The 13,792-nt window shown below is 42.6% G+C and overlaps 1 protein-coding gene across 1 annotated transcript in view; it reads left to right on the top strand.

Annotated features, from left to right (window-relative positions):
* The window catches only part of LOC126418704 (uncharacterized), a 43,155-nt gene extending 31,062 nt beyond the window's left edge, over positions 1-12,093 (top strand). The window contains exon 3 of the mRNA XM_050085602.1: positions 10,282-12,093. Coding sequence (XP_049941559.1) covers positions 10,282-10,598 — 317 coding nt within the window. The 3' untranslated portion in view covers positions 10,599-12,093. The remainder of the gene's footprint in view (positions 1-10,281) is intronic.
* The last annotated feature ends 1,699 nt before the right edge of the window (positions 12,094-13,792 follow it).

Genomic DNA, 13,792 nt, shown 5'->3' with positions numbered 1-13,792 from the left:
AATAAGTAGTCTGTCGAAATGAAACTTCCTCAACGTAGACCGTCAGAGGTAAACGATTCAGGTTGAAGCTTCAATCTGGCTGACTGTTATAATCTGTCACGAAATTATGTAACACGGTACATTCCGCTGCAGGCGGAATGATCCATTTGCTAACCTGGAAAAGGACGGGAGCAGAAATATCTTGACCTTTTCAAGCAGACCATCCTGACAGCCTTCGGAAGTGACTGCAGGAAATTGCAGGAAATCTGAATCAGAATGCAAGTTTGGACTTTCGAACCTCGCGTTCGGATGTGGAATAAGCCGCTGGGCCATCTCCTTGCATAATATGAATGGATGCATTGAAAGAGGGATTTCGTACAGTGACGTGATAGAGGTGCAACAGTCACCCCCACCGCTAAACTCAAACAATTTTATATTTTTCTGTTATTAATCCCGACAGCTTTCGAGACCAACTTCAGCGTAAAAAAATGTGGCAAGAAACATTTTTGATTCAATCGGAGAGGGCCCCAGCAGAAGAAACTAGGGGTGTCCTTTGAGCTGTTTCAGCTTCAGCACAGATGATAGGCAGTACTGGAAACAGTTGTTATGGAGAAATGTATTTATGACGAGAGCGTTTAAAGTGTAATGGAAAGAGAGAAGATGAAGTCTGATTCTGATGACCTCCTCGAGAAGCACCAAATATTCACAGTGCCGTAGACACTGGCGAGCAGATTGATGCCGTATTCCTGGACTTCAGGAAGGCATTTGATACGGTTCCGCACTTACGTTTAGTGAAAAAAATACGAGCTTACGGAATATCGGACCAGGTTTGTGATTGGATTCAGGATTTCCTAGAAGAAAGAACACAACATGTCATTCTTAACGGTTCAAAATCTGCAGATGTAGAGGTAATTTCGGGAGTACCGCAGGGAAGCGTGATAGGACCTTTATTGTTTACAATATACATAAATGACTTAGTTGACAACATCGGTAGCTCCGTGAGGCTATTTGCAGATGACACGGTTGTCTACAAGAAAGTAGCAACATCAGAAGACTCGTACGTACTCCAGGAGGACCTGCAGAGGATTAATGCATGGTGCGACAGCTGGCAGCTTTCCCTAAACGTAGATAAATGTAATATAATGCGCATACATAGGGGCAGAAATCCATTCCAGTACGATTATGCCATAGGTGGTAAATCATTGGAAGCGGTAACGACCGTAAAATACTTAGGAGTTACTATCCGGAGCGATCTGAAGTGGAATGATCACATAAAACAAATAGTGGGAAAAGCAGGCGCCAGGTTGAGATTCATAGGAAGAATTCTAAGAAAATGTGACTCATCGACGAAAGAAGTAGCTTACAAAACGCTTGTTCGTCCGATTCTTGAGTATTGCTCATCAGCATGGGACCCTTACCAGGTTGGATTAATAGAAGAGATAGACATGATCCAGCGAAAAGCAGCGCGATTCGTCATGGGGACATTTAGTCAGCGCGAGAGCGTTACGGAGATGCTGAACAAGCTCCAGTGGCGGACACTTCAAGAAAGGCGTTACGCAATACGGAGAGGTTTATTATCGAAATTACGAGAGAGCACATTCCGGGAAGAGATGGGCAACATATTACTACCGCCCACTTATATCTCGCGTAATGATCACAACGAAAAGATCCGAGAAATTAGAGCAAATACGGAGACTTACAAGCAGTCGTTCTTCCCACGAACAATTCGTGAATGGAACAGGGAAGGGGGGATCAGATATTGGTACAATAAGTACCCTCCGCCACACACCGTAAGGTGGCTCGCGGAGTATAGATGTAGATGTAGATGTATCTTTTCAAGTTTAATGCTTCCGCGCCACGAATATTCTACTAATAACCAGAACATAATTTCACTCACTGGATAGTGATCGGATGAGAGCTTTCCGATTTATCTAGACAGTTAGTGTGCAATCTGGCAATTTGAGGATTGTAGACGCTACCATCTTCTTTCACCGGCCGTGAAGTTCTAGCGATGAAGAGAGATTAAACCAGTAGTAGCCGATCTAGCTGCCTCGAACGTTAGCATAACTCCACTACCTACAAATCACGCTTACGAAAGAAGATTCACCATAAAAAAGATGAAGATGTAAGTGAATCACACCACCTCACTGGTCGACCGTAAATGTAATAAGAGAAGGGTCAGATGTGATCGGTATTATATTAAGGCCAAAAGCAGTGTAGTCGTGCAGAATAGCGGGCCCCTTAGCCTCGGCGATGGTGACATTTGTGCATTGTTCGCTGGCCACCTATCAGACGTACCTCGCGCCGCCCGACCACAGAAGCGGATTTTATCCTCTACCATATAAAAAGCGAAAGCGGATACCGCGGAGAAACCGCTCCCAGCGACACGGTCCCCGACTCCTGAAGGGCACCGACCAACCGTGTCATAAGCCGTGAGATTACCGCTCCGCGGGCGACGAAAGGGAGCTCCGCGTTTGCTTCAGGAAAATTCGAGCATGTTGTTCCTTACAGTAGACTCAAGGCAACGCCTTCAAGCGGAATTTTTAGTTTAACCATAACGCTAGTATAGTATTTTTCCCATTCACTGTATGAAACGTCCCCTTTGAACAATTATACAAGACTGTGCTTAAACTGACACACAATATTTTTTTGCGCAACGCAATCTGACTTTCAAAAATCCCTACTAAAGAATGGCCCTGACTAACATTAACCTATACGTTTCACAAATCACTTACCTCACAAAAATCTTGGTTACTCAAACTACTGCAATACAGCGAGCGCCACTACTGCTAGCTAAATAAAAGATTCAAACTACGGAAGGCACTAACTACTAATAGGCATAGTTAGCAAATGAAAGATTTTAATAGAGAACAAACAATGTATTTACCTTAATAGTCATCAAAAGTCATAATATATATATAGCAGTTCATGACAAATTTCAAAACTCCGCCATCTCTTTCCCCACATCCACCACTGCTGGCGGCTCACCTCCAACTGCGCAACGCTACGCGCTGTTAACAGCCCAGCTGCCCAACACTACAATGGCAGACAACAATGCAAACCAGCCACAGATTGCACACAGCACAGCCAGTGATTCTCACACAGAGCGCTACGTGGCGTTACTAATAAGAAAACCTACAGCCTACTTACAACTGCACGTGGGTATCATACTATGTAAACTGTTATGTTCATTGTATACATTAAGTGTCAGGGCGAGAATATCACGGCTGCTTTTTTTTATGGCTGTAACGACGTTATTGTTCTATTATCAGCGGAGATGTCAATGGGACGCTATCACAGGTGTTCCAGCGTCGAGAGATACACGGCTGACGCTCACAATGTTATATGACTGACGGAGGACAGCTCCTCAGATTAAGTAGATCACGACAGTGGAACTGCGTACCAACGTTTAATCGTTAGACGCCCGAGAGAAACTGTCGTGGCGCCTGTACAGTTTATTTATTTTTATTTGACGTTTTTCAGTCCCTCCTGATGAGAGCAGTGTGTATTGTTATACAACTTTGTTCTTTTCAGTCAAGTAGCCCAGAGGCTGGGAGCGGGACAGAGGAATTTCCAATAAGAATTTTTGGGTAGGGATTTCGAGGTCCAGCATTCCCGTGATAACTAAGAGAAACTACCCGAAAACCTTTGTCGTAAACAGGAGATAGGAATTATTTTCACTTATTTATAGCACAAAGGTGTTCATTGTCTCACACAAAAATTAATGTTTCTGTGTGTGCGTGTGTGTGTGTGTGTGTGTGTGTGTGTGTGAGAGAGAGAGAGAGAGAGAGAGAGAGCGCGAGAGAGAGAGAGAGGGGGATGGGGAGAGAGAGAGAGAGAGAGAGAGAGAGAGAGAGAGAGAGAGAGAGAGAGAGAGAGAGAGCATATGTGGGACTTATTTCTACGAACTTGAACAGAAATGTACTCTAATTTGAGCGGATTTATCTTACAGCTCGATGTATCCTATCATTACTACCTGATTCTCGATTAGGGAGAGAGCATATGTGGGACTTATTTCTACGAACTTGAACAGAAATGTACACTAATTTGAGCGGATTTATCTTACAGTTCGATGTATCCCATCATTACTAGCTGATTCTCGATTAAACTAAAGATAGAAATAATTTGATTTGATTGAATCAAAAAACAATCTTTTTAATTTACTGATCAATGCATTTAGCGCTACGGAAAGTACGGGTGTGTTACACTGACGTACATTTTTCACTATACTTTAATTTTGCACTCACATTTTTCCGTTTTAATCTAGTTTCTTGGGATAACAACATTTCAGACAAATACAGAGCACTTACAACAACATGAAAGCAAAAAAACTTGCACCCAGTATTCGGACTCAGACCTGATGGGACGATACAAGCCAATAGAATTTTGCACAACTAACTACACTATACTATACCGAAATAACAATTTTTCTTGCACTATTACAGAATCGAGTAATGTAACACACAAGCGGCTAAAATTATTATACTAGAAGATCGACTAATATTCCTAAACCATTGCAAAATATGTTTTATAACTACAGCCTTTGGGAAAATAGAGATCTTCGTTATGATCGGAATGTTTCACTAAACTCTTCGTGTCAAGTTGCTGGTAGTTTTTTCGGGTGTATGGTCATAGTCCATGAAACTATTGTTCCTGATGTTTCATCCAGAGGTGCATTGAACATCTTCAGAAATGCTTCTGGCAACACTGAGTCTTCACTATACGCTCCCTGTCAATTCATTTAAAATGTGTAAGGATGGATCTTAATTCTCTGTACTCAGTCAACTGCTCTTTAGAAGTCTAGCCTTTTCCGAAGAGTGTTACGGCCAAATACCTTGTCCTCGCCGTATCCGTTACGTAACAGCATGGACAGCTGGTTTCGACCAAAGCCCCTAACGTGATCTTTTTTTCCCCGAAAGAGACAGATTCACACAGTTGTACGCGGTTTAGAACGTCTGGCAGCTTCTTACTATGTGAGAGATCTGACCGTACCTGTTCACATTCAATACGTCCAGCGTATTCGCAACTCGCAAACACCGGCTCGACAACATTCCAAACATGTCTCGGCCCCGGAGAGCGCGCAAGGGAAAGTGTAGCGGTAGCCGGCAGGTATATCGATTGCGACCCAGAAATTTCTTTTTCCTTTACTGGCCGAGGACCAGTCAGTGAAAGTGGAACGCCTAGCCCTCGAGATTGTATATCAAGCCTCTCTCACTCCGTCTCTCCACTTCCCTTCTCTAGCAGACCTGCTTACACACACAAGCACGTATCCGTATGCACGTATTCTCACTCGTACATCGCTAACGTCTAACTTTCATTCTCTGGTGCGCAACAACAGTTTGCCGTTGGCGATACTTATCAACCACTACACGTGAGGCGTGCGTCAGTAATCACCATTTCTCTTTTCCCAGTAGCGATAACACAAGTTGTCACTAAAGTTTCCGGGTAGCTGTCTGTCACGTATCAACCTTATCTTATGAGTCAGTACGTACTTTATCTCACGAATTTGCAGCCCAGGAACAGACCGTGCGGAAACTACTCAGCAAGGCAGGGCAATATCGTTCTTAAATAGCTCCTGCCCAGTATTTTCGTTCATTCCTTCCACTTCCTTTATCAACAAACTGACAATTCCTTGATGCCGCAGCATCTGTCCTATCAACCGATACCTTCTTTTAATAGTTAATTGATTCACCTATCTAATATTCCGCATTCTTCTGCAGCATCACATTTTCAGAAACTTCTATTCTCTTCTTGTCCGGAAAGATTATCGTACGTGTTTCGTTTCCGTAAAAGGCTACTTTACATACAAATACGTCCAGAAAAGACTTCCTAACACTCACATTTATATTCAATGTTAACAGATTTCTCTTACAAAAAAGATTTTCTGACTATTGCGAGCCTACATTTCATATCCGCGCTACTTCGGCCATCGTCAATTATTTAACTGCCTGCTTTTAGGATCTCACTTCCTAATCTAATTCCCGCAGTATCACCTGGTTTAATTGGATTACACTCGATCACCCTCGTTTCAGTTTTGTTGATATTCGCGTTATGACCTCTTTTCAAGAGGCTAACATTCGCTCAATTTCTCTTCCAACTCCATTGCCCTCGCTGAGAAAATTATATTGGCATCGGAAAACCGCATAGTTTTTGTTTATTCTCCCTCAACTTTAATTCCCTTTCTAAATTTCTCATTGGTTCTCTTTACTGCGTGTCGTGTACAAACTGAATAACATCGGGACCTTGCCTCACCCGCTTCTCAACTACCTCTTCCCTCTCATACCCATCGACTCTTTATGACTGTAGTATGGTTTATGTAAAAGTTGTTGATAACTTGCCGCTCGCTGCATTTTACACCTAATACCTTCAGAATTCAAAGAGTGTGTTCGCGTCAGCACTATCAAGATCTCTCTCTAAATCTACAGAACCTATAAACGTATTCTGTCACTCTTTCGCCGAAGGGACGGTACAGTCTCGCGTATTCCTGCATTTATGCAGACATCCCCGAGGTAGGCGTCTTCTAGTTTTTCCATTCTTTTGAAAATAATTAGTATCAGTATTTTGCAACTATTATTTATTAGTCTTGTGGTACGGTAATATTCACATCTGTTAGCGCCTGCTTTCTTTGGAACATGAATTGTTATATTCTTCTCGAAGTGTTGCGGTGTTTCACCTGCCTGATATATCATGCACACCAGATGGAATATTTTTGTCACGGATAGTTCTCCGAGGATCTCAGTAATTCTGGGTGAATGTCACCTACTCCAGCGGACTCGTTTCGACTTAGGCCTTTCAGAGCTCTGTGAGATTCCTCTCACAGTATCATATCTCACATCTCAATTTCGTTTACTTCCGCTTCTCTTTCTATAAAATTGTCTTCAGGATTGGTTACGTTATGTAGATCCCTATGTGTTCCTTTTAGCTTTCGGCCTTCCAGTCCTTGCATACGGGGGGGGGGGGGGGGGGGGGGCGGTACAAACTTCCCCTCGACTTGATTCAAATTGACAGGATGTAGGGGGCACGACTAGGGTCAGCACGAGGCTGAGTGCACCCCGAAAAATGGCAACAGCGCATGGCGGTTGGATGGTCACCCATGCAAGTGCCGGCCACGCCCAACAGCGCTTAACTTCGGTGATCTCACGGGAACCGGTGTATCCATTGCGGCAAGGCCGTTGCCCTTTATGACCTATAGAGATGACGTTATTAAGTACTTGTAATGCTCTTTGGGTCACGGATTTAATGTGCCTTCCGAAGTTCCACCTTTCATCGATGATAATTCCGAAGTAGCGTGTATATATATATATATATATATATATATATATATATATATATATATATATATAGAATTGACATTTAGTGTAACCTCCCAACGGAAAAAATATAATTATTTAAAACATTCACATTCAGCGTAACCTCCCAATAAAAATTCTGTAACCTACCAATACTACAATGTGATCAATCTCTCAATATAATTGTGGCTCATATGTAACCTTTCAATAACTGACTGTGAATTTAAACTGGTAAATTTTGGACGTCAGCAGTGTTGCGTCATGGCCCTGAAAGATCACACTGAATAAATTAAAAATTCTTACCTCAATAAGGTCGCCGGATAACGCATATATATATATATGCTCCTATAAGAAATTTTCTGGCACAGCCCTGTGCAATGCTGGCCGATAGATTTGTCATGCATAAAAAGAAACAACTGATTTTTCATTACAATAATCGGGATGACCATGGATTGGAGAAATTAGTAAGTTCTCTTAAACCGAGGTGAATTATTATCAAAAGTTAATTTTTATAAGAAAGATTATTACTAAGAGATTTTTTTAAATACGTTTACATGGGACTTGATATAACAATAGTACATATGCGTGAGGCTGCTTTTACCTTATACTACAACGCTCAGGCTCTGCCATCGCTACCCACGACCGGCCCAGCCAACTCAATACACGCAACTGCTAGCTACAACTAACTCCTACTGCCACACAGTTCCTACTGCACACAACACTGCTCTCTGGTCTGAGATTCTCTTATAGCTTACATATCGCAGACAGCGCGTGAGCAGTCCACCGAAATTACATCTGCTCGAGTGCGCTAGCAACAAATTCCTTAGTCATGGATCTCTTACAAGGTTAATACTATAATGCCTTCACCACGGTATTTACGTTTAAGTTACTTCTCTTTTCTCCAAAATCTAACTTCTAGAAAGTAGGCACTGAGTGTAATAAGAACTGAGTGTATGTACCCACTGCTGGCGTGACAAAAGTGCTGTTTCACGTTTGAACACAAAAAGGAACAATTATTTGTGTAATAAAAAGCACTCCGTCTTCAGGCCACGAGTGGCCTACCGGGACCATCCGACCGCCGTGTCATCCTCACAAGAGAACCTCCCCATCGCACCCCCCTCAGATTTAGCTATAAGTTGGCAAAGTGGATAGGCCTTGAAAAACTTAACATAGATCAATCAAGAAAGCAGGAAGAAGTTGTGTGGAACTATAAAAAAATAAACAAAATATACAAAGTGAGTAGTCCATGTGGGACATAAGCAACATCAAGGAGAGCACGAGCGTGGGAGCTCCGTGGTCCCGTGGTCAGTGTGAGCAGCTGAGAAACGAGAGCTCCTTGGTTCAATTTTTCCCTCGAGTGAAAAATTTATTTTCTTTATTTTCGCAAAGTTATGATCTGTCCGTTCGTTCATTGACGTCTCTGTTCACTATAATAAGTTTAGTGTCTGTGTTTTGCGACCGCACCGCAAAACGGTGCGATTAGTAGACGAAAGGACGTGTCTCTCCAATGGGAACCGAAAACATTTGATCGCAAGGTCCTAGATCAACCGATTCCTCCACAGGAAAACACGTCTGATATATTGTATACGACACTGGTGACAGATAATAATTGTCTGAAAATAAAAAATTAAAACTCTTCACTCAAGGTAAGACTTGAACCTAGGACCTCTCGATCCACAGCTGCTCACTCTAACTACGGGACCACGGCGTTCCTGATCTCGCGTGCTCCTTGATGTTGCCTATCTTGCACATGGACTACTTACTTTGTATATTTTGCTTATTTTTTTCATAGTTCCACACAACTTCTTCCTGTTTTCTCGATAGATGTGCGTTCAGTTTTTCAAGGCCTGTCCACTGTGCCAACTTATAAGTAAATCTGAAAGGCGTGCGATGGGGAGGTTCCCTTGTCAGTGGAGGATGCGGATAGGAGGGGCCTGGGGTCAGCATTTGTGTAATAGATGTTCTTGAAATCCCACAATACCTTAAAGCAGGGCTTCCCAACCTTTTCAGCTGGCGGACCCCTTCTTCAGTCGAAAATCCATGGCGGACCCCTAGTCAGTCAAGAGCACAGTAACTTTAAATTTCAGAGCGAAACCCATGGGAACTGAAAGCTTCTTAATGCAAGTGCCATGTGCCATGTTCCCAATGCCCCCCCCCCCCCCTCCGAAGTATCAATAGTCTTTGGTTTGGAGATGAATGAAAACAACTTGAAATTAACGATCCAATTTGAATTCCCACTGTATCCAGACAGTTACTAATGGATTTACTCCCTTTGTTCAACACACTACAGCGTGATTAAAATTACTTGGTAATTGAAATTTCACACGTTGGAGCTGTCTTCCTCCAAGAGCAATCAATGTCACGTCCAAACTGTTCGCTGTTGACAAGCTGCCGCTTATGGACTGTTCACTTCCACTATTTGGCTACTGTTGTGTAAGGAGCATGCGTATTTCGTAACATTTGTGTGTGTGTGTGTGTCTTTGGTTTTTTGTGAAATCCGAAGAAAAATGTTCAAATGTCTGTAGTGTCTTCCTTTGGTCGTCCAACATTTAATGATGCCTGGGGCCGCATACGTGCCAGCGAGCGCTGGGATTGGTCGACGAAGCTCGCTCCGCACATGCGTAGAAGGTTTCAGCGTATCTAGCGCCGTGAGCCGGCGCACAAACGACCCCCGTATTGTTGCGAACAGTCGATCAAAGAAGCCGCATTCTCCGGCACTAAACTGTGTGTGCTTTCTCACTTAGGAACCGCAAAGGCTGCTTGGGAATACGACCTGAAGTAAAAGTACACATGTTTTTCACACGAAAAAAAAATAGTGATGAATTTGATTTTCACATTTTTATTCAATAACTTTACTCATTATTTTACACGATTTGGTGGAAGGTGGCCGCGGACCCCCTAGAAAGAGCCGCCGATGGGAAGCCCTGCCTTAAAGCGTTCCTGAGCCGCATGTGAAACTGTGCAGTCGCGAGTCATTTCAAGTGCTGGACTTAACGTGCCGCTCCTGTTGCAGACTTCCCCGGCATGTGCTTCGCGTCGACGCGCTGCGGCTTCGTGGAGCCCAACCAGACCTGGGACCTGACTCCCTTCTGCGGCCGCTCCACGTGCACCCCGGGCGAGGGAGAGAACGCCGGCAGGCTGTTCGAGCTGGTCGAGGACTGCGGCCCTCTGCCCAAGGCCAACCCCAAGTGCAAGCTCAGCGACAAGACCAACAAGACGGCGCCCTTCCCCGGCTGCTGCCCCATCATCGAGTGCGAGCCCGGCGTGAAGCTCGAGTACCCCGAGATCCCCGCCGCCGCCCCCGCGGCCGACAAGGAGAAGAAGGCCTAAGCGGCGCTCGCGCCCGCCACACCGACAGTAGCACCCCCAGCCTCCGCGGCTCGCATCCCTCACCTTCGCCGTAAATCCTCGCGTCGCTGCCCGACGCGTCAAAAATCATCCTTCGCCTACCCTACGTGAACCTCGGATCGGCTTTCTTCGCCCTCAGACGATTGACCTCGCGAGCAGAACCGACGTCTTGCTTCGCCCGGGCAGCACGCGTCGGGCAGCCAGCAATCTACGTGAAACACCGCTTCACTTCTTTCCTACAAAAAAAAAGGACTGTCCTTTCTACTTCTTTCTTGCATCACCTCTCTGTTCCTCCTATCCTGCCGCCTCGCGATTTTTCACCAAATGTGTGTCCGCTACTGTCTCAGAACCATCACAAAGCTTGCCTACTACTATCATATTTGGCCAAACTTAACAGATCGATACAACGCTAAAGTTATTCAAGCGTGAAAAATGTTAAAAAAACAAATATCCCTGAACTATGCAGTATGTCGTGTTTAACATCTCAGAAAGCACGCATTACGGTTATAAAGTAAATAGCGACGATCTATAACCGCTGTAAGTCACTCGACTCGAACCTACAACAACCGTAAATCGACAATACATCTGTAAAAATACCCTCTCTACCGTGACAACGTTCTTACCGTCGCTCGCATAAATATCTACGCTGTTGTAGCAAGTACGCCGTGTCGTCTTCACAGCTGTCTCACATATACGATATAATCCATTCATTCTAGATATTTATACAATAAATTTAATGCTTAGGTACACCTAGAGGCACACCAGTCAGTGCACCTGAAATATGATCTTTAAAAGGTCGTCTGTCGTGTATGTGTTGTGATTATTATTTCGTTTACGGCAGTGAAAATGATGTTTAGTCTTGTCTCGTTTAAGAGTAATCGTTCCTCAGTCATTTTCACTCACGCGTAGTACTTCGTAAAAAAAGAAGACAGCGAGAAAAGTCATTTACGACATCTAATATACCGAATGCTTACCCGGAAGGATTCGTTCGTTACGGTGTGTTACCGAATATCCGACCTTCCCCAAGCGCTGACAAAATGGAAAGATATATATATATATATATATCTACGGAACAGCGCCATATCGATCACATCGTTAATTAAACTACACTGCTAAGTCATGCACAGTAAAAATACTTTTTATTTCAGGAAAGATCATCACTAGCGAACTACATCTCGCTTCCTGATCCATGTTAAAGGAATGCATTTACTTTGTGTTAACTATTACTGGCTGGAGTTTATAATTCTTCCCATAATAGTAGTATCAGAGACTAGAATTGTAATTATTAAATCAATTTACAAGGTAAATTTCAGCGTTATCTTTTAACTTGTAAAATGTGTGTAAAACTTCTTACGTGTGAAGTCGAATGTGAAATTTCAGACTAAATTATTTTTCTACAATTCTTGTAAACATAGTCTCTTTGCTGCATGAGTGATGAATACAACTAAATGTAATAAATTTCCTTACAAAACATGAATTCCATTGTTGTCTTACTCTTTGACAATCCTTTATCTCCAGTCATGACACGGAAATGTACTCCAAACTAGCGTGTGAAATACGCTACAATGTTTACCTCAGAGTTTGTTACGTACCCACAGACCTTGCTTCCCATAAATATTCTTTCAACATCTTCTCGACCTGACACAGGAAAACATGGATATGAGTCTAAAAACGTCTCCGCCAAGAGCACATAAAAAACGTTCATCCCATTATCCACTTAGTGGATGTTTACATGTTAGTAGAATTCTGTTTCACACCTTTCATAGGTTTCTTACAGCCGCCACCTACGTATACTAATATGATGTCTAAACAAAAATCAATTAAAAGAAGAAACAAAAGACGATCGAAGATAACTTCATAATAGCTGATCAGTTGCTCATTAGGAATTCTCATCAGATTCAAACATTTGGCAATATATTACTTATAGTGTACAGGCTGACAAAATACTTCTTGTTACTCAGAAGTACCCTACAACAACGCTTTCGACGGACTAAATCAAGATCCTGTGCGTTCTGGACTCGAAGGGATGTAAGAAGTGAATTTTTTTTTGTTACTGGTCAACAACAAAATAATAGTCATATTTTTTTATCTAAAAGTCACAAATATGAAGAATCAAGAAGACAGTCGCGCCTAACGATTCCACTTTTTTATTCGCACTCCTGCGAACATATATTATTTTTGTTTATTTAAGTCACAGGAGAGGATTCCAACTACATTAGTTTCCCATTAAATATAAATTCTTTCTAATACCACTACACAAAAAAAATCTGTGTTTCTTATCTTAAGCATTAACTCCGAAAGGTGACATGTATGAAGATGCTTCGGAACACTCACTTATCTAACTACATCCATAGTGAATATTTACGAAACTCTGGAAACCGTGGCTTTAGTAATTAAAAGGGTTAGTAAGTAACGGTAGCAACTACCCATTAAAATTTATTTACAGAATTATATTTTCATATTGTTGGTTAGTCAGTATCGGCAAGTATATTTTGCTATTGTAATGAAATGTTTGAATATTATTTGTACGTTTTAATTTCAATGTCATTGGAAAGGCAGGCAGAAAAAATCACAGTTAATAGTGCCCTTTACGATTCGCCTGAGATTTTCGTCATCATCTATAGTTTAGTACCGTCATTTATTCTCGAGCTAGAAACATACAAATATACCTTCCGATAATCAAATCAGGAAGTATATAATTTATACTGGTGAAATACAACACACATAGCGAACTAGTATCTTCACGTACCGTGTACCCAGAACATCGCAACCTCCAAGGCACTTGGATAGCATGTGCGGCATCATTTTCCGAGCAGGAAGTTGGGAGCAGACGGCACTGAAGCAAGGGGCTTGTAGTTTGCTCTTGATCATATCCACAATCCGTGTCATCAGCACTGAAACCTCAGCAGCCACTTAACTGCGTACAAGGGGTGACGCTAGTCCAGCTACGTAACAAAGTTTATTTGTTGGAGTAGGCTTGAGACAACCTGTAATCAGCCTGCATGTTTCATTGACGCTGTATCCAAATATGATATATGATGGTCTGTAGCAGATTGGAAAGGCACATTCAGCAGCAGAACAACACAGACGGACTGTTTAACGGCGAAGCCATATTTCACACTACCAATTAAACGAATGAGATTTTTGTGTGGATACTTTCATTGTTCTTACAATGG

The sequence above is a fragment of the Schistocerca serialis genome, chromosome 9, assembly GCF_023864345.2.
Source record: "Schistocerca serialis cubense isolate TAMUIC-IGC-003099 chromosome 9, iqSchSeri2.2, whole genome shotgun sequence".
Classification (NCBI taxonomy): Eukaryota; Metazoa; Arthropoda; class Insecta; order Orthoptera; family Acrididae; genus Schistocerca; species Schistocerca serialis.
This window is presented reverse-complemented; position numbering and strand designations above follow the sequence as displayed.